The sequence below is a fragment of the Castor canadensis genome, chromosome 3, assembly GCF_047511655.1.
Source record: "Castor canadensis chromosome 3, mCasCan1.hap1v2, whole genome shotgun sequence".
In the NCBI taxonomy this organism is placed as follows: Eukaryota; Metazoa; Chordata; class Mammalia; order Rodentia; family Castoridae; genus Castor; species Castor canadensis.
Window position 1 is genome coordinate 199034754 of NC_133388.1, and position 23885 is coordinate 199058638.

Below are 23885 nucleotides of genomic sequence, written 5' to 3' on the forward strand. Positions count from 1 at the left end.
TCTCTAATGGCAGATCCCCTCTGGCCTCTCATCGACTCCCAACACCTGCACACAGCACACAGCAGGTGCGCAATCAACATTCCTGAGCTAATGAGGCGGGCCACCCAGACCTTCCCCGTTACCTGCAATGCGGATGACAGCCCGTTCCGCCGGGTCCAAGACACTTGCGTTGCCCACAGAGCCACCTCCACTTCGCCTGCTCCGCTGAGTTTTCCCCAGGTTCCAGGGCAGTGTGTCCCCAGGACTGGGAGAGCCACTGCTTCCATTGGAGCCACTTTCAGCCACTGGCCGCACCTCGGAGTCCTCCCCTGACATGGCCTCCTGTAGGGAAAGCAGGAGAGGTCACACCTCTGCCTGTGGGGGAAAGTGAACACTGTACAGACCCACCACCTCCTAACCTCTACGCTGACCCCATCCCAGCCACCTTATCAACCTGGACACTGATACCACACCCCTCCTATGCCCTGCTTCACTCACATACTGACCCCAGCCCAAAAGTTGACAACCTCTGCCCATCCACATCTAGCCTCACTGACCACCATTCACTTAGTCACCCAAAATCCGACCACCTCCCCAACACTCCCATCACAGGACACAGACTCCACCCTTCACCTTCACGTGGACACTGGCACGGGCCTCAAGCACACACCCTGTCACGCAGACACTGGCTCCCACCCCCTACATCCCAATCCTGGACTCCCTCTCCTCTAAATCCTCCAGGGGGCAGATCAGCGAGGCCATCAACAAACTGTGACCAGGACCCCCTACTGTCCCGGTCTTCAGAGAAGGACTACCGACCGCACGCCCTGAAGCTGTCTCAGTCTCCAGGATTCCCCATCACCCACCCCACCTCCAGCCCCGCGTAGTCCCACCTCGAGCTCCGCAGCGAAGGCCTATAAATAGCTGAAGCTGCAGCGGCGTGGGCTGCGGGAGCTCGGCTGCGGCAAGGCCTGGGGGAGCCCGGGCCGCCGCTCCAACAGCCCACCCTGCTCACCGCAGGCGCAGCCAGGGCGCACGCATACCCGCGCGCGCACACGCCCCAGCTCCGCGTCCCCAAGAGCACTGGCGTGCGAGAGGTGAATGGGGCTCTGTCTCGGCGGGGGTGGGGTGGCGTGGGGGCACAATGTGGGCTCTGTGCTCCGCCCTCAGGCCAAGGGGTGGGGAGAAGACAGCGGGTGCCCGGCCGGGGTCATCCCGCCCCCGTCCCCGCAGCCTGCCTCTGCGCCGGCTCCCCCCGCACCCCCGCCCGTCCAGAGCCCCGTGCCTCCGCAGCAGCCTTTTCTACCCACACACCGGGCACCTCCCGTCCGGTTCCGCAATCTCTGGAGCGCTGGCTGGTGCTGTCCTCCCCACAGAGCTCAGGATGGACTACAACGCAGCCCTAGTTCCGGGTGGCCTGCGGCCGAGACCCCACCCCAAGTCGGCAGCCCCCACACGCCGCGCGCCTCTCCATACCCGACCAGTGCTACGTGCCTGATGACTCCGCTCGCCTTCGCTCGGCCGCCGCAGCCAGACTGCTGGGGCCCGGAGAGCCGCGGAGGCAGCGCAGGCGGGGCGAGCCGGGAGCCCCGCCCCGGTCCCCACCGAGAGCCGCGCTGCGCGGGTTCCACAAGAGCGAGCGAGCGAGCGAGCTACGCCCGCGTGACCGGGGCCGGGGGTCACCGAGGCGGAGGAGCGGGAGCCCACCGCTGCGACTCAGCTGGGTGGCGCCCGCCGCGTGCTCACACCTATGCCGGGCGTGTAGGGAGGGCCGGCGACCCGGGAGACGCGGCTGGCGAGCATGCGACACCCAAAGCAGCGTGCACTCGCTGGAGTGCGAGAGGTCCCTCCCCACACACAGCCCCCCAGCAGCCGACCCCGCCCCCAGCCCGCCGAGGTCCCCCACTCCCCAAACAAAAGTCGGATTCAGAGCGGCAGCGGGCCCTTCCGCCTGGCTTCCCGTACAGGTTTATTCAGACAGCCGCGCTGGGGCGCAGTGCAGCCAGGACGGGCGTGTCCGGCCCGCGCACCTCCTGCCGCGCTCGGCTGACCCCTGCTGGTGGGGCCCGCCCGGCCCTCCTCGTCCGCTCTCCCGCAAGAGGCGTCCCCAGGGACAGCTCTGGCTCCAAGGAGCCGTGCAGAAGGGGGGACCTGAGGAGCTGGCCTCTGGGGTCAGGTGGCCGGGGAGGAGTCCAAGAGCTCAGGGGGACCCCCAGGGGAAGCATGGAGAATGCGCTCGCAGGTGATGAGATGTGTGGGCAGCGCCTGGGTGTCGTGAAAGATGACGAAGATATTGGGCTCGTGGAGGCGGTCCACGGCGCTGTCGTAGCGCAGCACGTGGCCAGGGGCCCGCAGAGGAGGCACCCGCAGACCGCTGCGACCCTGCCCGTAGTCGCCAGTCAGCACCCGAGCCACGAACACCGCCTTGTGGCCGTCAGCGTCCGGGGGCGAGTAGCGGTCCAGCACCGACAGGGAGGCGCGCTTGGCGAAGTACACACCTCGCCCGTAGAGCGTGCCTGCAGGGCGGGCGGAATGGCAGAGGTCAGGGTGGGCACAGCCCCCGCCCCCGCCCCTGCCCCGGCCCTGCCCAGGCCTCACCGTTGCGGCCGCAGAAGCTACGGTTGAAGCCGTGCTCGCAGATGTCAGGCACTGCGGACGCCGACGTCCCGTGGTACAGGACCCGCTCCACCGGGCGCTGCGTGCAGCGTTGCATCAGGCGCTGGAGATGCAGCTGGTACTGCTGCTGCAGCAGCGGATGCGACACGCGCTCCACCTGCCAAGTACGCGTGGGAGTCAGGGCCCGGACACTGGGGTCCCTCTCTGTGCCAGTGGGCTGGCCCAGGACAGAGCTGAGCTCAGCAGTCAGGACTTCTCTAGTGGATAGAGGGGTTTAAGATCTGAGGGAGAACTTGCAGCCCCCAACATGCTTTGTCTAGTGGCAGACATTAGCCACCTGTATAGGAAAGGTGACATTGGAGGGCTGACTTCCAGGGAAGCCTGACCCCTCTAAGGCCTCATCGTCCCCTCTCCCCCCACACACCCCTTCCCTCCTTCCCCACAGGTGGGTAAATTCATCCACCAGAACTCGGGGAATTCTGCAGTGGAAAACCAAGTCAGGTGCCTACACTGCCCTGAGGACTTCAATCTCAACACAAAGATATGTCCATAGACCTCTCAGTGCAGGAAGACCCAGCGGAGACAGAGGCCTAGGTGACCAACCCCACATCAGGAGCAAACTCAGGAACCCAAACAGACCTTTTAAAAAAGTTCTAATTAGTCTTTTCAGAGGGAAGCAAAAGAGTACCACGTCCATGAAACAAAAGACCAGCTGCTGTGAACGAGTCTGAGCATACTAAGAAAGGACCGTTCAGCTAGGGACACAGCTCAGTGGTAAGTGCTTGCCCAGTAAGTGGGTTGAGTCCCCAGCACTGGAAAAAAAAGGGAAAAAGAGGATTGCTGAGCTAAACCCTGCGGCTGGCCCAGATAATGAAATGGTTGAAGCTGAAGACCCAGCTAGACGGTCTAGTGGAGGTGGGAACTGATGCAGAGAACACAGATAAAGGAAAAGAGATGGAAGCCACACAAGGACAGATGGGAGAGGGAGGCAGGAGAAGGCCGTCTAACCTGTACATCACAAGAACTCCACAAGAAGACAACAGACAGGGATGGGCATCTGGGGACACTGGAAGATGGACTCCCTGAGCTGAAGGCAGCAACTCCAGATGAAGAAGACAATGAAATGTCAAGGACAGTGGGAAAGCCATGCCCCTGGCACATATCTAATGGAAAAACCTCAACCCTCAAAGTGAAAAAAAACCTTACAAGGGCACATACACACAAACAACACCCCAAGGTGAGTACACAAATGGGAAGAAAGCTCACAATGGGTTTCTCACTACCAGTACTGGATACTAAAAAGTCACAGAGAGATTTTTTTAACTTTCTAAGAAAAAAAAATTTAAGGAAGAAGGAAAAGAGCCACATGTTCAAAAATCTGAAGAAAAATACATTTTGAACCTGAACACCATATATCTCAGCAAAGCTATTAATGAAGACAAATAAGGATATCTTATCACATGAAAGAACACAGTTTATATCAATAGCAAGTTAGAGTTTTAAGCAGTTTTTTTTTTTTTTTGGCAGTACTGAGGTTTGAACTTGAGCATCATGCTTACTAGGCAGGTGCTCTACCACTTGAGCCACTCTGCCAGCACAAATTAGAGTTTTTAAACACCTGTAATTATAAAATCAATATAAGCCCTGCACCAGTGGCTCACTCCTATAATCCTTAGCTGATCAGGAGGATCAAGGTTTGAAGCCAGCCCTGAACAAATAATTCACAAGACCCTATCTCAAAAAAAACCCAACACAAAAAAAAGTGCAGTCAGAGTGTCTCAAGTGATAGAGCACCTGTCTGGAGAGCGTGGTGAGGCCCTGAATTCAAACCCCAGTACAACCCCCCCCAAAAAAACACAATACAAACTTAAAAGTCAAAGATGTTCACTGTGTATTCAAGAGATGTTCCTCAACAGCAGAGTCTATGCAGGAGGGTAACAAGGGGACAAGGAACCCTAGAAGCCAAGCATGAAATAGAAAAAAAATGAAGAAAGTAAAAAATTACAAGAGCCCTTAGGCCTTGAATCCCAGAATATCCTCTTCCATGTAACACAGTTTTCATAACTAGAATTTAATTTACCCCACTATGGTTCAAGGGTAAGTATTTTTTCATTTTCATAGTCTGTCTGTCAACCTACAGCCCAAGCAAGGACGATATAACATGAAGTTTGTTTATGAGTCTTCACTACATGATAAAAATAATGTAACTGACTGGATAGTGAGGTGGAAGAGAGAGGAGGAGATGAAAGAGAAGAGAGGGAGACCCATTCTCCTCTTCCATGAAGGCAGGCAAAAAACTGTCTAATCAGATGGGAAAAACCTCAAATGTGCCATCTAAAGTCATAAAGGTGCTCACTAGAAGAACCAAGTAAGAGTTTATAAAACACAGAACGAGCAGGTTATGACCACAGCACTTTTGGGTGGTGACAGTGATGGTGATAGCGATGACAGTGGTGGCGGTGGCGTGGGGTGACGTCCTGATGTGCTGGAGCCGGGTGGTGACTCTCCTAACCTTTGGGGAAGACCAGAAGTTCTGCATTTCTGACTAGCTCTAGGTGGAGACTGATGCTGCTGGCCCACTCACAACTTTGAGCATCAAGAGTGGAGTGTGCCCTTCCTAGCCTCACTAGCACACTGACCGCAACACTCCTCTGTCCTCCCCATCTATGGCCATCTCTCTTTGTGGATTTCTCCCTCAGTTATGAGCACACGGAGTCTTCTGGGCAGAAGAGTTGTCTTCCACTCTGCACTGCCCTCAAGCTCCCTCTCTGTTATCGCTCCTTTCCAGCCTATTTCCATGGCTATTTCCTATGTTCCTGCCTTCACCTCCTTTTTACTCTTTGCTCCCTCCCCACACTAACTGGACAGCAGGCAGGTTGACCTAAGCAACCCTCTTTAGTCCCTCCTTCAGGCAGGACAGATCCTACAAACTCCATTCTCCTTAGCCCCCGTCCCCTGTGACTGCATGCACTCATGTTTCCTTGGCCTCCCTAGTCCCTCAGCTCTTCTTTCTCCACCTGCCTGGACAGGCTGGGGGGCTCCCAGGGCTTCACTCTGCCTCCCTACCATTGTTCTCAGCCTCTTGCTGGACACACACGTGCACACACTTTTTTTTAGTTTCCAGTGGAGGGAATTGAACCCAGGGACTTGAGCAGACTAGGCAAGTGCTCTACCATTGAGCTACATCCTCAGCCCTGCCCCCCCAAAAAAATATACACACTTGCACACATACAGAAAGAAGCTGCTATGCTGCAGTGAGCCCTAGCCTTTTCCCTGCTGAAGAGGTCTGTTGGAGACAGTTGAGTCCCCAGAACAGGGCAATGTATGTAATGGCAGTAATAAGTAGTCCTCACAGTGACCACAAGATGGCGCCTTGACTCCATGCTCCAGACAAGGAAACTGAGGCACAGAGAGGGTCACCTTGTTCCTGGGAGAGAACCTCACTCAGCTCTGTCAGATCCCAAGCCCCCAGCCTCTTGTGTCTCTGCCACCCAGATTTTGTGAACGCCCTCTGGGCAGGGAACAGGGCTGGGGAGCTTTCAGCTGTGTTGAGTAGTTTCCAGCCAACTGACCCTAATACATGCAAGAGTGACAGCCCACAGGAAGCCAGAAGGCCAGGGTGACCAGGCGTAGACTCACCCGGATGATGCGGATTCTGCTGTGGACAGCATCCAGGGTGCTGTAGAAGGCCTGCACCACTTCCTGGAACTCCCTGGTGTTCTCTGCCAAGCCCTCCAGACTACCCAAGGGTCCTTGTAGCTTCTGCTCTGGCACTGTCATGGGGGCAAGAGGGCAATCAGAGCCAGGCCTCGGGCACTGACCCTATAGCCAGCCCACTCCACCCTCTCCCAGTCCAAGGCACAGACTCACCGGTGGTGTCTGAAGTCACCAATGGAGAAGCCAAACTCTGATCCCACGGGCCAGCAAACAGTGCGGATAAGTGGTGAGCCGCCCGGGCAGGCTGAATCCCAAAGCCACGGATGATGGGGCAGTCACCACGCAGGACAATATTCACACCATAGCACTGCTCCAGGCGAGTACAAAGTTCTGTGGGCAGCACACGGCCTTGGAGTCTCACTGTCTCCTCCTTAAGGTGTACCTCCAAGGCAGCCACTAGTGCCTGCTCCAATTCATCCATATTCTGCTCAAAGGGTGCATGTACCACCAGCTGGGCCTTGCCACTAGTCCCCCCATCCAGAAGCTCTTCTGACTCCAACAGGGGCTGCTCCAACAGGGAGAGGGCCAGGGCTTGCCTTAGTGCAACAGCCTCCTGCTCAGCCACCTGGCCTTGAAGCGCCAGTGACCGGTGGAGGGCCAGCTGTAGCTCAGCTTCCTCATTTAACCGCCCAGGTGCTCCAGTGATGGGGGTCACAGGATCCTCCTCAGCTCCAGGGGTAGGCTTTTCTTCTTCCTGCCCTGGAGTGTCCTCTTCCTCTGACTGCTCCTCAGGCCTCTCCTCCCTCGGCTCCAGAGGATGCCAGGACTCCCCGTCTAGGCCCTCCAGGGTGGCCAGAAGCTTTTGGATCTCCTCTGGAGGCAAGAAGAAGCCAGAGGTCAGAAGTCAGGCCCAGCCAGGGCGGTACCAAATGGTAGGATGAATTGGAATGGATTAAAGATGGAGAGTGAATTTGGGGGCACAAGATGAACCTAGGAAGGATCACTAGACAGGCAGGAGTGCAGAATAGGAGAGGATGTGGGCCTACAGAGAGTCCTACCCATGTTCACATCCTCCTGATCACTGCCTGTACTGTCTGGAGGCCATGAGGTGTGGCTGTCACCAGGGAAGACCTGGAGGGCCTCTGTGGGATCCACCTGCAAGGAAGGTACATCAGGCTATGGCCTCTGGGAGAGGATAGAAGAGGCACCAAGGCCTGGGGTGTAAGAAAGGAGAGAGGTGGTGCAAAACTCCAACTGTACCTCTTCAGGGTCCATGTCCAGGATGGCACCCTCCAGGCGCTCTGTCCCAAAGACGCATTGGAACCGAGCCTCCAGCTCCTGGAGAAGGTGCTGCCCCTCTGAACCTAGCAGGAACCTGGCGCTGCCTGGATGTCCCAGGCTTAGCACATGGCAGCTAATGCTGCCCAGCAGACTCTGCAGCAACTCCATGGCTGCCTGGCACTGGGCCAGGGCTCCGCAGAGCTGAAGGACCATGGGGGTAGGGATAGTTTGCAGGTTCCAAGCACAGGAAAGGTACCCAGAGCTCGTGAGAGGAGGAGTAAAGTGAGGGATTCCACGGGGTAACTCACCCGAAAGCCAGTCGTATCTGTCCCTTCAAGTGGGAAGAGGGCAATGTCTCCCAGACTGGCAAGGAGGTCCTCATGATAAAGCTGCAGGAAGCGCATTGCCCCCGGCTCCGTGGGCAGTACCATCTCCACAAGGTCCTCCTGCCCCAGCAGTTCCACATCCCCAGGGCTCTCCAGCTTGACCTTCTCTGGAGATTCCACGGCGATCCCCATGGAACCCACTAGTCCCTCCTCCCCTGGTGAGCTGATGGCAGCTTCCACCAGGCCCTCCTGCCCCACAGATCCTGGGCTGCCTACCTGCCCAGGCAACTCTGAAAAGCTCCCCACTGGGCCCACTGGGCCTGCAGATCCTATGGGCTCCTGGCTTGAGAGCCTAGCCTGCTCTGGAGACACAGTTGCCTCCTCTGGTGAAATCCCTGGGATTATGGGTTCCTCCTGATCCGGTGACCCCACAGGACCTGTCAGAGAGGCTCCCAATTGCTCTGGTGCCTCCCCAGAGCCCACAGTCACAGTCTCTGTACTCCTATGGGTCTCTGCCAGGCCCTCAGCCTCCAGGAGAGCATTCTTAGTGGCCCCAGGCCCCAGTGTGTCTGGGTGATCCCCTCCACTGGCGTCCTCAACAAGCTCCTCTGGCTCCAAGACCTCATAGTGAGGGACAAGGCTCAGCTTGGAGTCCTGCAGCCAGTGATCCCGCAGAAGCACTCGTTCAGCCACTTAAAGGGAGAGGACAGAAAGCCCGTCAGGTTCCTCTGGGTGGAAGGGTCCCACTGGGTCCCCCCAGCTCACTCACGAGGACACCTCACCCTGCCACTGCTGGAAGGAGACAACAATGCCCAGCTTCCTGGGCAGGCTGCGCAGGCCCTCCAGGGCCCCGCCACCACTGCGGCGTTCATTCTCCAGGTACAGCTCCAGCAGCATCAAGTCCACAGGGCAGGTGTCCACCACACGCACTGCTCGGGCCTGGGGCACCCAGGCCAAGGACACTGAGGCCCCATCCAGCCTCAGATTCCTGGCCTGCTCCTCCAGAACATGGACTTCTGTGGGAGGAGTGCAAGTCAGCTCAGGATCTTCCCCTAACTAACACCTCAGCCCCAACCCTGCCTCTCACCCGCCTCAGACAGGGGCGTGGGCAGCTGGACTAGGACGCGGTCCTGCCGGGGGCTGTCCAGGGCGTGGCAGGCCTGTACTGGGTGCCCTAGGGTACACAGCAGGGCCTGGACGTGCTGCTCCAGACGCAGAGGTGCAGTGCCAGGCAGTAGTCCTTGGAGGAGCAGGCGTGCAGGGGCACGAGGTGGGGCTGGCCGCAGGCTCAGCTGGGCACCATGTAGCTGGTGCTTTGCCTGATCCAAGACCCCTGCTGCATCTGCAAGCAAGGGAGGGGCATCAGGGCTGTCAAGGTATCAGGGCACCCAGGCTGCCCCTTGACCCAGCCCTCTCACCTGCAGGGTCTTGAAAGGTGAGGATACCCCCAGAGCCAAGTCTGTGCCAGCTGAGCACAGGCCCCCCACCAGAGCGACGGCGGTTCTCAAAGTAGAGTGTGAGCAGCTCATCTGGTATGTCAGGGGACAGTCCCTGGAGCTCCACGGCAGCTCCTGCCTTCTCCTCCATAATCACAACCCTGAGATGGAACAGATGGATAGAGGCCCGCTCCACTCCTGCCCACCTCCCATGTCCCCTCAGTGCTGTCCCATGTGGGCAACCCCTTGTCCCACACTTATACTTGCCCCTACCACTGAAGCCTTCAGCCAAGACTCCTGTGTTTGGCCTACTGCAGAAGGCCTGTGACAGGAAAATAAAAGTGAAACCAACTGGGGGAAGGAAGGGTGGGGCCAGGCTTGGGGCTGGTCCTCTTCTCCTGCTACAGCCTCAACCCAGCCCACAGAAGACTCCTCAGGACCCTCCCACCAGCCCAGCCTCCATCCCCTGGGACCCACTCTAGTCCCTGGCTGGCAGAGTGAACTGGATGTCCTCTGGCAGTTGTCCACTTTCCTGGCTTTTCCCTGTGGCCTAGAAATGGCCAATCACAGGCTGGAGGTGTGGCTCAAGTGAGAAAGCGCTTGCCTACCAAGTTCAAAGTTCTGAGTTCATACTCCAGTACCCTCTCCAAAACAATGTTCACTCGCCCTTCCCACTAGATTCACCACAGGGCCTAGTCACTGCCCCCACTCAGGGTCTCCAGGCTTCTGTGTTTCCATGTGTCAGCATGAGCAGCACTGGATCTCTAGGCCTGCCCCTGGTTGAGTCTGGCCTTCATCAACCTTCCCAAACTGGCCCTTCATACCCACCAGGCAAACAGGACTCCCATCTAAGTGACCCAAAAAAGCTAACATCCAAGCACAGCTCTAGCCACCTCCTCATACCCTGCTGGGGGGTATCTTCTGTGGCTCTCTTCTGCCCTCACACCTGCCCAGTCCTTTCCACCGACAGTATCTTCCTCATCATCATTGTACTCATCATGACTAACCATGGAAGGAAGATGCTGTCACTGTGCTAGCATGCCTTGCTGCCACTAATTCTCACCACAGTAGGGGAAATGGAGGCACAGCCAGGGCCCAGAGCAGTGCCAGGCCATACCCAGTCTGTCTTTATAATGTACCCTCCCACTACCACCAATCCCACCCCATTGTCCCAGCCTGTTTGCTTTCGCCCTCTCCAAGACTGTGCCTACTGCTGTCCTCTACCCCCACCTCCAGTCACACTCCCGCTGTTCCTCCCTAGGAGCCAAGGCTCCTGCCCAGCCTGTGCCTCCAGCCCTGCAACCCTGGCAGGAGTGAAAGTCCTCCAATGATCAGAGCCTCCAGCATTTCTTCCTGGATGGCTCCCTAGCCTCTTACCACTCCTTACCACTTCCACTCACCCTCACAGTGGATATTCCACAGAGCAGGCATGATGAACCTTACAAAGTGATACCAATGACTACCCTCTCTGGATCAATGACAGTAAAAGTTAAAGTCCTTTTGAGGCCTCACAGGCTCCAGTCCTCTCCTTGGCCCCATACCCCCTCCAGCTCCCATGCATATCCTGATGCTCTGTAGGCTCCAGCCTCTCTGGCCTCTGAGTTCTTCCTGGCCACTCCAGCCTCAGCACCCCTGCACTGGCCTTTCACTCAAAGTGGCCTGGCCTTCCCCACATCGCCGCATGGCCATCTCTTCTTCATGATCCCCACTACCTGCCCTTAGTGGCAGATTCAACATGAAGCTAAAAGCTTCAAAGGACCTCAGACTTGCCCAGGCCCCTTCTGAAGCCCTGTGGTCAACCTTGGTATTCTCCTCTTTGTCATTTTATTTGCCTTCATATGAACTTCTGGTTCTACAGTGTCTCAGTCCGTCCAACCTGCTCTATATTTTCTCCTCACAGGACTCACCTTCTATCACACCGTACTTTACTTATTATGCCAATCCTGGCTGCAGAGGGCCTGCCACAGGCAGTAGTGCAACTCACACCGATGTTACAGCTCCAGGAGTTTCTGAGCTGGTAGTTTGAAATCAACCAGGGTGGGAACATTCATGCTAGGAGTATATGTAAAGCTACAGATCAGCGCTTCCCCTCCCTCCATCCAGCTGTTAAACAAAAATGCCCACATCAGTCGGGAGCTGGTGGCTCATGCCCGTAATCCTAGCTATTCAGAAGGCTGAGATCTGGAGGATTGCAGTTCAAGGCCAGCCCGGGGAAATAGTTTGGAAGACCCCCATCTCCAAAATAACCAGTCCAACATAGACTGGAAGTGTGGCTCAAGTGGTACAGTGCCTGCTTTGCAAGCATGAAGCACTGAGTTCAAATCCCAGTCTCTCTCTCTCTCTCTCTCTCACAGACACACACACACACATCACCATACTATGGGCAGGAGAGAGCCTTTTCCCAACTGCTGGAAAAGGCCAGCTGCCCAAGAGCCAAGCACTGGCAGGTGTTCAAGGCCCAGGTGACCAGAGCGCCACCCAGGAGGCACATGCTGGCCGCAGTCAGCACTCCCTTGGGAGGACTTCCAGAGCAGAAGCAGGGAGAGAATGTGCCCTCCAGCCCTGTAAACCTCAGCATGAGAATATGAACACAAGTGACAAGAGGCCTAATGTGGCGCCTGGCAGTTTGGTCTCCACGACTGAGAGAATGACAGCTAAATGATTAGGTCTCTTGGTTTGGAATAGACGCGAGTGAAAAGGAGAAGTGAACGCTGTGCTTTAAGGCCAGGAAGGAATGGAGACTCCTTACAGGCTTCTGGAACTCTGGATTTAGGAATTAATTCCTTAACTCCCCAACGAATCAAATTTCCCAGAACAGGTCCGTGCCTGTACAGTGCGGGGAGTGGACCTTTGACCTGATATGCACAAAGCTGCCAGCACGGTGACCTCGCGCCACGAGGACGAGCCGAGCGGTTTTAATCCGCGCGGAAGCCCCCCAGCCCCAGCCCCAGCCCCTGCCCCAGCCCCTGCCCGTCACAAGGTCCACCCGGGCCCCGCCCAGTCACGAGGCTCCGCCCCGTCACAAGGCCCGCCCCAGCCCCGCCCCGTCACACGGCCCCGTTGCGTCTCCCCAGCCGCAGGCGCAGGCCCAACGGAGCCGGCCGGCCAGCGGGTGCAGGTGCGGACGCACCGGCCATCACCGCGCGGCCGCGCAGCGGACACCGTGCGCACTGGTCTGCGGCGCCCCGGGAGCGGTGAGTCCCGGTCCCGAGCCCAGGAGTGTGTCACCCACAGCAGCCGTCTGCCCGGCCAGCCACCCCCGCCCGGGCCTTGCGCAGCCGAGCGCGGCCGCCTTCGGTCGGTCAGTCGGTCCGGCCAGGGTGCGCAGACAGCTCGGCCTGGGATGGCGACGGCGGTGGGGGTGGGGAGCCGCGGCGGCCCGGAACAGGAGGAGAGAGGGGGCGGCGCGATGCGGCGGGGCAGGACCCGAGGTCCAGCGCCCCCCGACCCGGTGGGAGGGCCCACCCACCCTCGGCGCGCGTTCTGTGACAGCCACCCCCCACCCCCGTCACCCCCACTCCTGCTTTGTTCCCCCGCACGCCCTCCAGTCGTTTCCATCCCCCACACACCCCCGCACCCCGCTGTTCCTGGCGTACCCCACGGGCAGACACCCTAGCAGCCAATCCAGGCCTGCTCCCCGCCCGGGAGCGAAGGACCGTCGGCCCGGCGCTCGCTCGGGAGGAGAGTCAAAGCTCGCGTTGGTCACAGATGGCGTGGGGATTTCCTAGGATAGAAATAGCCGCTAGCTCTGGCCCCTTCAAGCTGCTTAGAGGGCGGGATGCGACAGGGAGGGCCTGGGCACACCCCCACGCTCCCCAACCGCGCCCCTAGCCCCTTGAGCTGCGCTCTAACCCGGCGGGCGGGGGGGACGGCGGCCGTGAGAAGGCTCCTCCAAAGCCCTGAATCTGGAGACTGACAGCCATCCCTTCCCTCCCTCCCCTTCTCTCCCTCCCCCTCCCTGGACCCTCCCCCACCTCAAAAATCAGCCTAAAGCAGCACTTTCCAAGGGCTGAAGCTGGGCCCACACTATGCCACCCGTTTCTCCCGGTCTCCTTGTTGGGCTTCTCACATCCCCGGATAAAGGTCATGATCCCCTTTCTCCTGGGTTCCCGAGAGCAGGTGGGGCTGCCACAAACCTGGTTCCTGTGGCAGCCAGGTAAGCATAACTGTTCTCTTTTTCTCCTCTAGGGGCAGCCGGCAGCACCTGAGGCCATGTCCCACGAAAAGAGTTTCTTGGTGTCGGGGGACAGCTACCCTCCCCACAACCCTGGCTATCCTGGAGGGCCCCAGCCTCCTATGCCTCCTTATGCTCAGGCTCCCTACCCTGGGGCCCCATACCCACAGCCCCCTTTTCAGCCTTCTCCATATGGTCAGCCAGGGTATCCCCATGGCCCCAGCCCCTACCCCCAAGGGGGCTACCCTCAGGGCCCCTATCCCCAAGGGGGCTACCCACAGGGGCCATACCCGCAGAGCCCCTTCCCCCCCAACCCCTATGGACAACCGCAGCCCTTCCCGGGACAGGACCCTGACTGTGAGTGCAGGGAAGGGGAGCAGGGGTGGAGCACAGCTACCCCTGAGAAGCACTGACCAGTCTGTGTGCCCACAGCACCACAGCATGGGAACTATCACGAGGAGGGACCCCCATCCTACTATGACAACCCGGACTTCCCTGCCACCAACTGGGATGACAAGAGCATCCGGCAGGCCTTCATCCGGAAGGTGGGCTTGGGAAAGTGGTGTGGGGGGGGGGCTGGGAGCAGCTGGAGCAGAGCTCTGACTCCCTCCCTCCCAGGTGTTCCTGGTGCTGACTGTGCAGCTGTCAGTGACCCTATCGACAGTGGCCGTGTTCACTTTTGTCACGGAGGTCAAGGGCTTTGTCCGGGAGAACGTCTGGACCTACTATGTCTCCTATGCTGTCTTCTTCATCTCCCTCATTGTTCTCAGCTGTTGTGGGGACTTCCGGCGAAAGCACCCCTGGAACCTCGTTGCACTGGTAACCCCCAAACCTGAGAGCAGGCCCCACGGGCCCATAGAGCAGGGAGGTAGGATGCAGGATGGGGCAAGGAGCAGCTCCAACGCCCTGGGCCTGGTGTCGTCCTTGTCTCCCACAGTCCATCCTGACCGTCAGTCTTTCCTACATGGTGGGCATGATTGCCAGTTTCTACAACACTGAGGCAGTCATCATGGCGGTGGGCATTACCACGGCCGTCTGCTTCACAGTGGTCATCTTCTCCATGCAGGTGAGGGGTCCCCCTGAGGCAGGGCTGTGGCTCTGGGGCCCAGAGGCCCTCTCCTCCCAGGGCCTGGCACCCACAGCTTCTGGTTCCTCTCCCATCCTCCCAGACTCGCTATGACTTCACCTCGTGCATGGGTGTGCTCTTGGTGAGCATGGTGGTGCTCTTCATTTTTGCCATCCTCTGCATCTTCATCCGGAACCGCATCCTGGAGATCGTGTATGCCTCGCTGGGTGCCCTGCTCTTCACCTGCGTGAGTGATGGGATGGGAGGCCTTTTGGGGAGGGGAGGTGCTGGGGGGAGATGGGCAGCATCTCTTAACACTGCCATGCTTTTGCCCTCAGTTCCTGGCAGTAGACACCCAGCTGCTGCTGGGGAACAAGCAGCTGTCCCTGAGCCCAGAGGAGTATGTGTTTGCAGCACTGAACCTGTACACTGACATCATCAACATCTTCCTGTATATCCTCACCATCATTGGTCGTGCCAAGGAGTAGCCTGAGCCCCCAGCTCACCATGCCCTGCTAGATGGCATGGCTGGCCTGGACCCTACCCATAACATGATTATACCAACTGTACTTTCCTTTCTCTGGTCCCCAGGCACGGCTTGGGGCAGACCGAGCCCCTCTCTGACCCTTGTGTATGTACAGTGCAGATACTTCCGTTTGGACCCACTGTGGCTACGGCATGGCCCCTTTTTGCCCTCCTGCTCCTGCCGAGGGGTGATGGGGCCACATTTCTGTGCCACTTCCTGTCTACTAATTGTTGCATGAGCCCCGTCTGCCAGCCCACCCCAGGGTCTGGGGGCAACACCAGGTCCCAGGGGAGAGGGATTGAGCCAAGAGGTGAGGGTGCACGTCTTCCCTCCTGTCCCAGCTCCCCAGCCTGGCATAGAGAATCCCTTCCCTCCCCATCCTGAAGCACTGCCCTCTGAGGGACATGCGGGTGGGGTTCTCATTCCTGCGCTGAGCCCTGAGAACAGAGGATGGCGTGTTTCAGGAGAGGAGGAGACCTTCCTCTCATGCTACGTCATTAAAATTCCAATAAACGGTACCTTCTCTCTGCTTCTCCTTGTCTCACTTCTCACACTTCCTCCACAAGGTGGGGAGGGCACTGCAGGCACCCCCGGCTGATGAGCACAGGACAGGCACTGACATGGAGATCAGTAAAAGTAGTTAATTCTCTGTAACTCCATCTCCTTCCTTGCCATCTTGCCAGCTGCTTTTGAAGGTGTGTACCGGGATCTTAGCTGATGGAGAGAAATTCTGTGGCTTCAAGATAGGTATGGTGCCAGGTCACATAATCGGAAGTGACCTGGATGCGTCTACCACTCCTTTTGAGAATAGCACAGAGCAGTAGTGCGCTAGGTGAGCCCCTTACCATATCTCTGGGGAACACAGGGCCAGCAGCACAAGTCACTGGCACACCTTTGATAGAGCCGCACAGAGACTGAAGGCTCAGCTAAGGAGGTTCCTTGGCCTCACTGTGGCATATGACAGTGGCATCTGACACCAGCACCTCGGGCCAGGATTCCTTCACAAGTACCCAACCCCCTGGACCCTGGGCTGTGTGTCCACAAGTCAGCCAAGCTGTCTGAATCCTCACCCTCCCTCACCTTAATAACCAGAGCCTAGCTCTAAGTCCCCCTGAATTCCTGAGTTCCAGGGCCAAGCCAGCCTTGGCCACTGTGGCCCTTCTCCCTAGATCTCTGCACCCACTTGGGATGAGAACCTCTCCCAGGCTGCTGTTCCCCACTAGCATGTCGGTGCGGGCACCAATACTTCACAAAGTTGAAAGGACCACACACCATCAGCCACCTAATATCTACAGGCCCCTCAGCTGTGCCCTGCCCAAAACAAGGTACTTGTCCACCAAGCCTGCTGCTCCTGCCTTATCTACACAGACCAGAAGCAGCCGTTCCCCTCCATCCTGCTCTTCCCCACCCAGCCTCCTCTACCTTGTTTAGATCTCCTCATGCCTACCAACCCTCTGCCAGACTGCTGGATATGTACTTCTGACCCCGCTCCCTAAGACCCTATCAGACACCCTCAGGACGAAGTCCACATTCCTTAGCCTACCGTCTGCCCATTGGCTGGTCCAGCTGCGGTCCCACTCTCAGCCCCAGCTCTGAGCTCATACAACCTGAGCCACAAGGAGACTCTACCTGGTAGTACTATCACTATTCTCCGCCCTTCTGCCAGGGCAGAAACATACACTGCCTTCCCAGCTGCCGGGGCGCCCTCCTAGAGTCCACCTCACCTTTTCCAGTAGGTAACCTTAGTGATGTGCTGAGCACCACACAAGTGACAAAACTAGTTGCTCCTTCTGCTATTTCCTTAGGCAGGTCCAGTTCCTCATTCAGGGCACTACTGCAAGTGCTGTAAACATGCAGACTAAAAGAAGAAACCAGCCTAGTACTGGCTCACAGATCCCTCAAGGTTGAAGGGAGGGGCTCCCTTGGGAGAGCTAGAGTCTGGAGATGTGAGCTGGGGAACAGGGGATCTGAAGCAAAGATCCTACTACAAGAGAGGGGCCAGAGCTGAACATGGTGAGGACATGGGGCCTGTCTTGTAGGTAAAGGGCACTCAGCAGGAATCACAGGAGGGTTTGTATCAAGAAGATGAGTTCAGAAAGAGAATGTGCAGAGGGCTGAGGACAGGTGAAGAAAGCAGCAAGAAAGCTGTTGTGATGTGCCACACCACAAATAACGCAGTGCAGAGGCATCTGGAAGACAGGTCAATGCGGGAAAGGGGTCAGGCTGAGTGCAGGGCAAGGGAGCCAGGGCATTTCCACCAATGAGAGGCAAGTTCAGCGAGGAGCCCAAGCACCTATGGCTGGGCAGATGATGGGTAGAAGGTGTTCATGTTCATGCATGGAACTAAATGGAACCACAGCAACTGTGAGGTCACCCACCACACTGATTTTCAGGTGAGAAATAAAAGCAGTCCCTGACACCTGGGGAGCTGGCCTGGTCCTATCCAAAAGGACTTGGTGCTGCCTAGGAGCTGGCCTGGCACTCACAGATACAGGCCTTGGTGTTGCTAGGAGCTGGTCTGGCACTCACAGATAGAGGCCTCGGTGTTCTCTAGCTTAAAATATAAACAGTTTTCACAGAACATCAATAGCAGACAAGGCCACTCTGTTACTATGATGGATCAAGACAAAAATAAGACCACTCTGCAATCATGTCTAAACAGAGAAAAACATAGGCATTGTTCAAAAAAGATCAAGCTGCTCCCTGTCCATGCCAGTGCCCCACAGTGTGTACTCATTCTTGTCTCCATGGGCAGTAATCCAACTCTCCCACCATAGGTGTGCCCACAGGAGAACACTGACATCATTAACTGTACTAAGGTAAAGAAGGTGAATTTATTTTTCAATTAAAAACACTGATTTGTATAAGTAATAATTAAATTACTCTTGTTTTCAATATTAAACAATGCTAAAACCCAATCCACCACTTAGTCCAGGGCCTGGCACACCAGTGTCAAACTGGAATGGATGAATGAAGTTACACAAGCACCAACTGCCTCAGGCTCATTTGTGAGAACCATCAGGTAGAAGAAGGAAAGGCTGCATAATAGAGGCACAGGCAGCTGAGTAGGTGAGTTTCAGCCAGGTGCAAATTCCCATAGATGTAAATCTCAAAAGTCTGAAGTGTATTTTTCAGGCAGTGATGACCCCAAAGTGGTTTGAGTGCAGGCAGGAAGATTGGTGGTGACAGTGCAGGCAGGGATGACCTGAACCTATTAGGGTCAGGGGGGAGGTGGGAGGGGAGGGACTGAGGCCTGGTTTCAGCGTTGCAGGCTTTCAAGGTGGCCCCCTCCCTCCTGGAACCCCAATACTGCTTCCCAGGCAGCCAGCCTTTCTGGCATCAAAACACTCCATAGTGTTTCTTGGATGTCTTCTTTGGCTCAGGCTTTCAGACAGTGGTGACCTTTCAGAACACCCAAAATGCAAGTACCCCGTCCCCACTCCAACTTCTCAACCTCCATTTTCTTCACTACTATAGAGTACCTCTTCTCCCTGTGGGCTACCCACCTCATCACCGGGGGTCTCCCCCACTCATTACTGTCTCTTCTAGACCTCCAGGCTCCTGTGCAACTCCTCCCTCTTGCTCTCCCTCACCCCACTCTGGCCAGCTTTTCACTGTTATTCAGCAGCTTCCTGGTTCTAGGAAGACCCTAGTGCCAGGCTCAAAACCAGTCTCTCTATCCCAACTGCCATCATTCAGGTTCTGAATCTGAATGCCTCTCAGATTCATGCCCTGCTCTCAAATCAAGGCTGCGGTGCCTCTGCAGAGGCCCCCAATCTATCCTCAACACCACAGGCAGACAGATCTTTCTGATGAGTATTCAGATAGTCACTCCCTGCTTAAATTCCTTCAGTGGCTCCAGGTAAGACGGTGGACAGAAGTAACCTGAGATCCTGATCCCACTTTCAATTCACAAAATTGCTAGGTAAAATACTGTAAAACATTGAAATATGTACAGCTGAGCAGAGGTGCACACAATAAACATGAAAGAGATCCTGCAACTGTGAGGGAAGAGCTGCAGCGTGTGATTGATAGGAGTTTTACTGAGGGAACTTCCACCTGGGCGCAGGTGTGAACCAGACAGAACCTTAGCAAAACCAAACTCAGGCTCCACCCGCTCTGCCTCAATGGTTGAAGGTAATCAGCCTAACTCTATCTGCCTGGCATAGGACAAGATGAATTCTTTGCAGAACAAGATAACATCATCCAGAATCTCTGCAATTTTTATTCACAATATTTATCATTCATTTAAAAATTACTAGGTAGTTAAAAAAATAGGACTGTCAGACTGAAAACATATAGGAAAAATAAGATGGCTAACAGATCAAAAGGTGACCCAAAGATTTGAGATAGAAAACAAGGCCCTAGCAAGCATGAGGCCCTGAGTTCAAACCCCAGTACTGCCAAAAAATAAATAAATAAATAAAATTAATGTGATTAAAAGATTAAGGAACATACAAGTAGAAATGAAGAAAATGTAGAGAACTGGATTCCATAAAAAGAATTAAATTAGATGCAACACCAATACTTTAGGATTTTGGTCTTGGTGTTTGTTTGAAACTCTGAGGCCTTGATTGTACTGTGACTTCCTGTTAGGTGTATTTTACCAAGTGAAACTTGTCAAATAAATCTTCCTTTTAAAAAGTGAAAAACATGGGGGAGGGGAGAGGTGGCCCAAATAACGCATGCACATGTAAGTAAATGTAAAAACAATAAAACAAAAATTTTAAAAAGACTCAATAAGACAATGAAAAGAAGGTGAAAAAAAAAAAAGAAGAAATTGAGCTTTTTTTTTTGAGACAGGGTCTTGATATGTAGACCAGACTGGCTTCAAATTCTCAATACTCCTTACCTCCGCTTCTAAATTGAGCTGCTGCAGTGGAAAACACAACTAAATGAAACTAAAATTTCAAGAGATGGGTTTAAGAACAGATTAGACAATTCAGAAAAGAGTGTTAGTGAACTAGAGGACAGGTCAATAGGAAATATCCAAGGCCCAGCTGGGCGCAGTGGCTCACACCTCTAATCACAACTACTCAGAAGGCACAGATCAGGAGGATCGAGGTTCAAGGCTAGCCTGGGCGACTTCATCTCAGTCAAGAAGCTGGATGAAGTCGTGCATCTGTTGTCCCAGCTCGTCGGGAGGCTATAGATAGGAAAATCTTGGTCTGAGGTCAGCCCCAAGCAAAAACACGAGACCCTACCTAAAATATAAAGAAAAAAGGGCTGGGGTTATGCTCAGGTGGTAGAGTCCCTGTCTAGCAAGCTGGGAGTCCTGAGTTTGAGCCCCAGTACCACCAAAAAAAAAAAAAAAATCCAAATTCACAGAGAAAAGAAAAAGAGAACCAATAGAGAAAAAAGTACAAGGGACAGGGGCATACAGTCACAAACACCATAATTAGAGCCCCAGAAGGAGAGGACAGAAAGCAGAGAAGTAACACCTGAGGAGATAGTCCTTCACAAAGAGGTATTGCTGACCTTGTAAAACTCCCTAGCTCATCCTTTTTATTGTTTGGTTTTGTTTTGCAGTACTGGGGTTTGAACTCAGGGCCTAACCTTGAGCTACACCACCATCCCTTTTCTGTGATTTTTTTTTTCAAGATAGGGTCTTGAAAACTACTTTCCTGGGCTGGCTTTGAGCCAAGATCCTTCTGATGTCTGCCTCCTGAGTAGCTAGGATCACAGGCGTGACCCACCAGCACTCGGCTCCCCTAGCTCATTTTAAGAGTCTGAAACACCGCTTTGAATGTCAACTTAAACATTAATAATGAAAATCAGGACTTAAAAATAGGCATAGTGTGTGAGGGAGGGAGGAGTATTAGTGGGAGGGGGAGGGGGAATGAAGGAGATTAAGGTGAGGGAGTATGGCAGATGGACTTCACACACCTATATGGAACAGAACTAAGAAACCTCTTGCAATTGCTTTAAGAGGGCGGGGAGGGGGCTGAGGGGGAGAGACGATGGGGGCAATGTAACTAATGTACAGTATCAGTCTAATTGGAACTGTCACTATGAATCCCCTCTGTATAATGAATATACCCTAATAAACATTTATTTTAAAAGAGTCCAGTATTATGGGTTGATTAGTACCCCCCCAAATCCATTTGTTGAAATCTTGAGCCCCTAAACCTCATAAGGTCACTGTAGAAGAACTTAGCTAAGATGAGGTCACACTGGAGCAGGGTGGACTGCTAGTCCATTAGGACTCATGTCCTCACAACATGGGGGCCTCTGGACACAGTCACACACAGGGATAGCTGCAGAGATCAGAGGGGTGTTTTGCTACAGGAATATGGCAAACTAGGACAGAGATCTGGAACAGATCCTTCCTAGAGCCTTCTTTCCTTTCAGGGCTGAGGACTGAGTGCAGGGCCTTCCACTTGCACACTGTACTACTAAGCTACATTTCCAGTCCTTAGGTTTTTTGAGACAGGGTTTTGCTATAGCCCAAGCTGGTCTGGAACTCACCATGTAGTGCAGGCTCACATCCTCCTGCCTCAGCCTCCTGAGTACTGGATTACAGGCATGTACCACTATGCCCAGCCCTCCTAGCACTTTCTGAGGAAGCATGTCCTTGCCGACACTTTGATTTTGGACTTCCAGTCTTCAGAGCTGTGAAGAATAAGTTTCTGTGTTTAAACCATTTTGTTTGTGGTTTGTTACACAGCACTGGATTGAAGACCTTACCAGGGCAACAATGAAAGAAAAATAAAATAGTATAAAGATTAGAACAGGAAAAACTGCAAGTCTCATTATTACAAATATAATGACCATGAAATAGAAAATCTAAACAAGTCTACAGTACATCACTCAAATCAGTAAGTAAATTTACGAAGATGAATATGAAGTCAACATACAAAACAAACTGTATACTGCCAAAACACAAAGAGAAGGGAGGGAAGGCCAGTCAGATGAGGGACTCGTCAGCAATGATAAATGGTGGAAAATGGTGGGGATTTGGGGGGAGAGAAAAATTTTCAACCCAGAATTCTATATTCAGCAAACTGCCATTTGAGGAGCTCAAAATAAAGCATTTTAAGATAAAAACTAAAAGAATCTATGACCTACAGATTTAAGATTTTTTAAAAGACTAGAAGAGTTTACCACTCAAAAAGCCTTAATTGTAAAAGTTTAAATTTAATTTAAAATATATAAAGGATCTATTTCAGAAAAAACAAAAACAAAACCAAAAAATGAACCCAGAAGGGATACGTGTTTGCAAGATGCAGTTGTGACCAAATACATTTACAGAGTGTGTTGGTAATACTGATCAGTTTCAGAGCTAAATCTGAAAACACATACACATAGCATTGAATAATGTGCCAGACAATGGCCACATGTAGGTGGTGGAGACCTGTGAGGGGAGAACAATACATTTACAGGGTTCATGTGTTGTTTGGGAAAATAACTGAGATATTACTTAACATTATTACTTATTTAATTGTATGTTTGCTTTTGTAACCAGTAATACACTGACGTGGTTCAAGTTCAGAAAAGGCAAATGATTTCCTGGGAAAAGATGACGTCATTCTTCTCTCCAGAACCAGCATTGTCAGTTCCTCATGCAGCTTTCCACAGATTTAATTAACCTTAGAATGAGTTAGAAAAGCATAAAGTGGATTTTGTAAATTTAAACAGCTAGGGAATCAATGCAGTCCCACTCAAAATCCCAAAGAGACTTTTGAAAGCCATCCTAAAACACTTCAGAAATCTCAAAGGATCCTTAATAGCCAAAGCAATCTTTCTTGTTTTCCGGTTCTGGTATTTGAATGCAGGGCCTCACATTTGCCAGGCAGGCACTCTACCAGTTGAGCCACTCCACCAGCTTTTTTCTGTGCTGGGTATTTCGAGGTGGGGTCTGGTGAGCTATTTGATTTGCCTGGGTGATCTTGAACAGCAATCCTCCTGACCTCTGCCTCTTGATTGCAGGTGTGAGACACTGGCACCCACCTGGCAGCATCCCGCTTTATTTTAAAACTCACTACAGAGTTACAGTAAATACAGCAGTGTGGCACTGGCATGCAGACAGACGTTAAGACCAATGGAAGAGAGCAGAGAGCCCCAAAATATACATTCCCAGGTATGGTGAAATGATTCTTAACAAGGATGTCAAGACCATTCTATGGAAAAGGAGTATTTTCAACGAGGGTTCCTGGAAAGCCTGTACATTCACATGAAAATATGAAGTGGACCCTTATCTGATGTCAACTACAAAAATTAACTCAAAATGGATCAAAGACCTAACTGTAAGATCTCAAGTACAGAGAAGAAAATGCAAATCAAAAGCATGATAACAATCCACCACTGTTGGATTTGTCAACAGTGCCTTAGAAGACCCCAAAGACACTAACAACAAAAGGAAAAAAATAGACAAAGTGGATTTCTTGAAAATTTTGTGCATCAAAAGACAATCACAATTATTTGGCAATTTGACATGTGGCGAGGCTACAAATGGGAAACACATTTAGACACCATGCAAGAGGTGAGAACAGTTAGGGAACCCAAAGAAAGAAACTGCTGCTGCTTAACTTCCCCGCCCCACAGAGCTTCCATCCTAGAATCTAACAGGTCAAGTCAAAATCTTACAGAAACAAAGTCAGAATATGTAGAGAGTTTAAAGGAAAAATACATGATCTGAAGGATTTTATTGGATATTAATGTGACATTTTAATTGTTTCCTAGTACGTTATGACATGAAAACTTTTTAGAAAAACAATGCCAATAGAGTAAACAGGCAACCCATGGAGTGAGAGAAAGTATTTTCCATCCCATATACCTAAATAAGGAATTAACACACAGAGAACATTTGAACGTCAAAAAGGAA

General features: G+C 53.5%; 3 protein-coding genes across 14 annotated transcripts in view; 1 reads left to right on the top strand and 2 right to left on the bottom strand.

Moving 5' to 3' along the window:
* Plec (plectin) overlaps nucleotides 1–1622 on the bottom strand; it is a 57510-nt gene extending 55888 nt beyond the window's left edge. For 3 of the 6 annotated variants that reach the window (XM_074069398.1, XM_074069397.1, XM_074069394.1), the window contains exons 1-2: nucleotides 1474–1622; nucleotides 123–321 (exon numbers count right to left, since the gene is read on the bottom strand). In XM_074069398.1, coding sequence (XP_073925499.1) covers nucleotides 123–315 — 193 coding nt within the window. In that variant the 5' untranslated portion in view covers nucleotides 316–321; nucleotides 1474–1622. Of the gene's footprint in view, nucleotides 1–122; nucleotides 322–872; nucleotides 894–1455 lie in introns of those variants that run through there. The other 3 variants (XM_074069418.1, XM_074069395.1, XM_074069396.1) reach the window with 3 other exon arrangements.
* Nucleotides 1623–1904: 282 nt separating this feature from the next.
* Parp10 (poly(ADP-ribose) polymerase family member 10) lies at nucleotides 1905–12989 on the bottom strand. Of its 5 annotated transcripts, none has more exons than XM_074069420.1 (12): nucleotides 12892–12989; nucleotides 9569–9617; nucleotides 9278–9456; nucleotides 8947–9201; nucleotides 8642–8875; nucleotides 7842–8551; nucleotides 7513–7734; nucleotides 7311–7407; nucleotides 6466–7125; nucleotides 6235–6368; nucleotides 2578–2752; nucleotides 1905–2495 (listed from the first exon to the last, which is right to left on the bottom strand). In XM_074069420.1, exons 3-12 carry the CDS (start codon nucleotides 9444–9446, stop codon nucleotides 2152–2154), a joined length of 3000 nt encoding a protein of 999 aa, XP_073925521.1. In that variant the 5' UTR covers nucleotides 9447–9456; nucleotides 9569–9617; nucleotides 12892–12989; the 3' UTR covers nucleotides 1905–2151. The 5 variants fall into 5 exon arrangements, with proteins under 5 accessions (XP_073925521.1, XP_073925520.1, XP_020025980.2 ...); XM_074069419.1 differs by lacking the exon at nucleotides 12892–12989 and adding an exon at nucleotides 9773–9871; XM_020170391.2 differs by lacking the exon at nucleotides 12892–12989 and having other exon boundaries at nucleotides 9569–9720.
* Grina (glutamate ionotropic receptor NMDA type subunit associated protein 1) lies at nucleotides 12334–15590 on the top strand. Of its 3 annotated transcripts, XM_020170390.2 has the most exons (8): nucleotides 12343–12489; nucleotides 13282–13378; nucleotides 13484–13826; nucleotides 13902–14014; nucleotides 14088–14288; nucleotides 14407–14535; nucleotides 14639–14782; nucleotides 14874–15590. In XM_020170390.2, exons 3-8 carry the CDS (start codon nucleotides 13508–13510, stop codon nucleotides 15021–15023), a joined length of 1056 nt encoding a protein of 351 aa, XP_020025979.1. In that variant the 5' UTR covers nucleotides 12343–12489; nucleotides 13282–13378; nucleotides 13484–13507; the 3' UTR covers nucleotides 15024–15590. The 3 variants fall into 3 exon arrangements, with proteins under 3 accessions (XP_073925525.1, XP_020025978.1, XP_020025979.1); XM_074069424.1 differs by lacking the exon at nucleotides 13484–13826 and having other exon boundaries at nucleotides 12334–12489; nucleotides 13282–13451; XM_020170389.2 differs by lacking the exon at nucleotides 13282–13378 and having other exon boundaries at nucleotides 12334–12489.
* Nucleotides 15591–23885: the final 8295 nt, after the last annotated feature.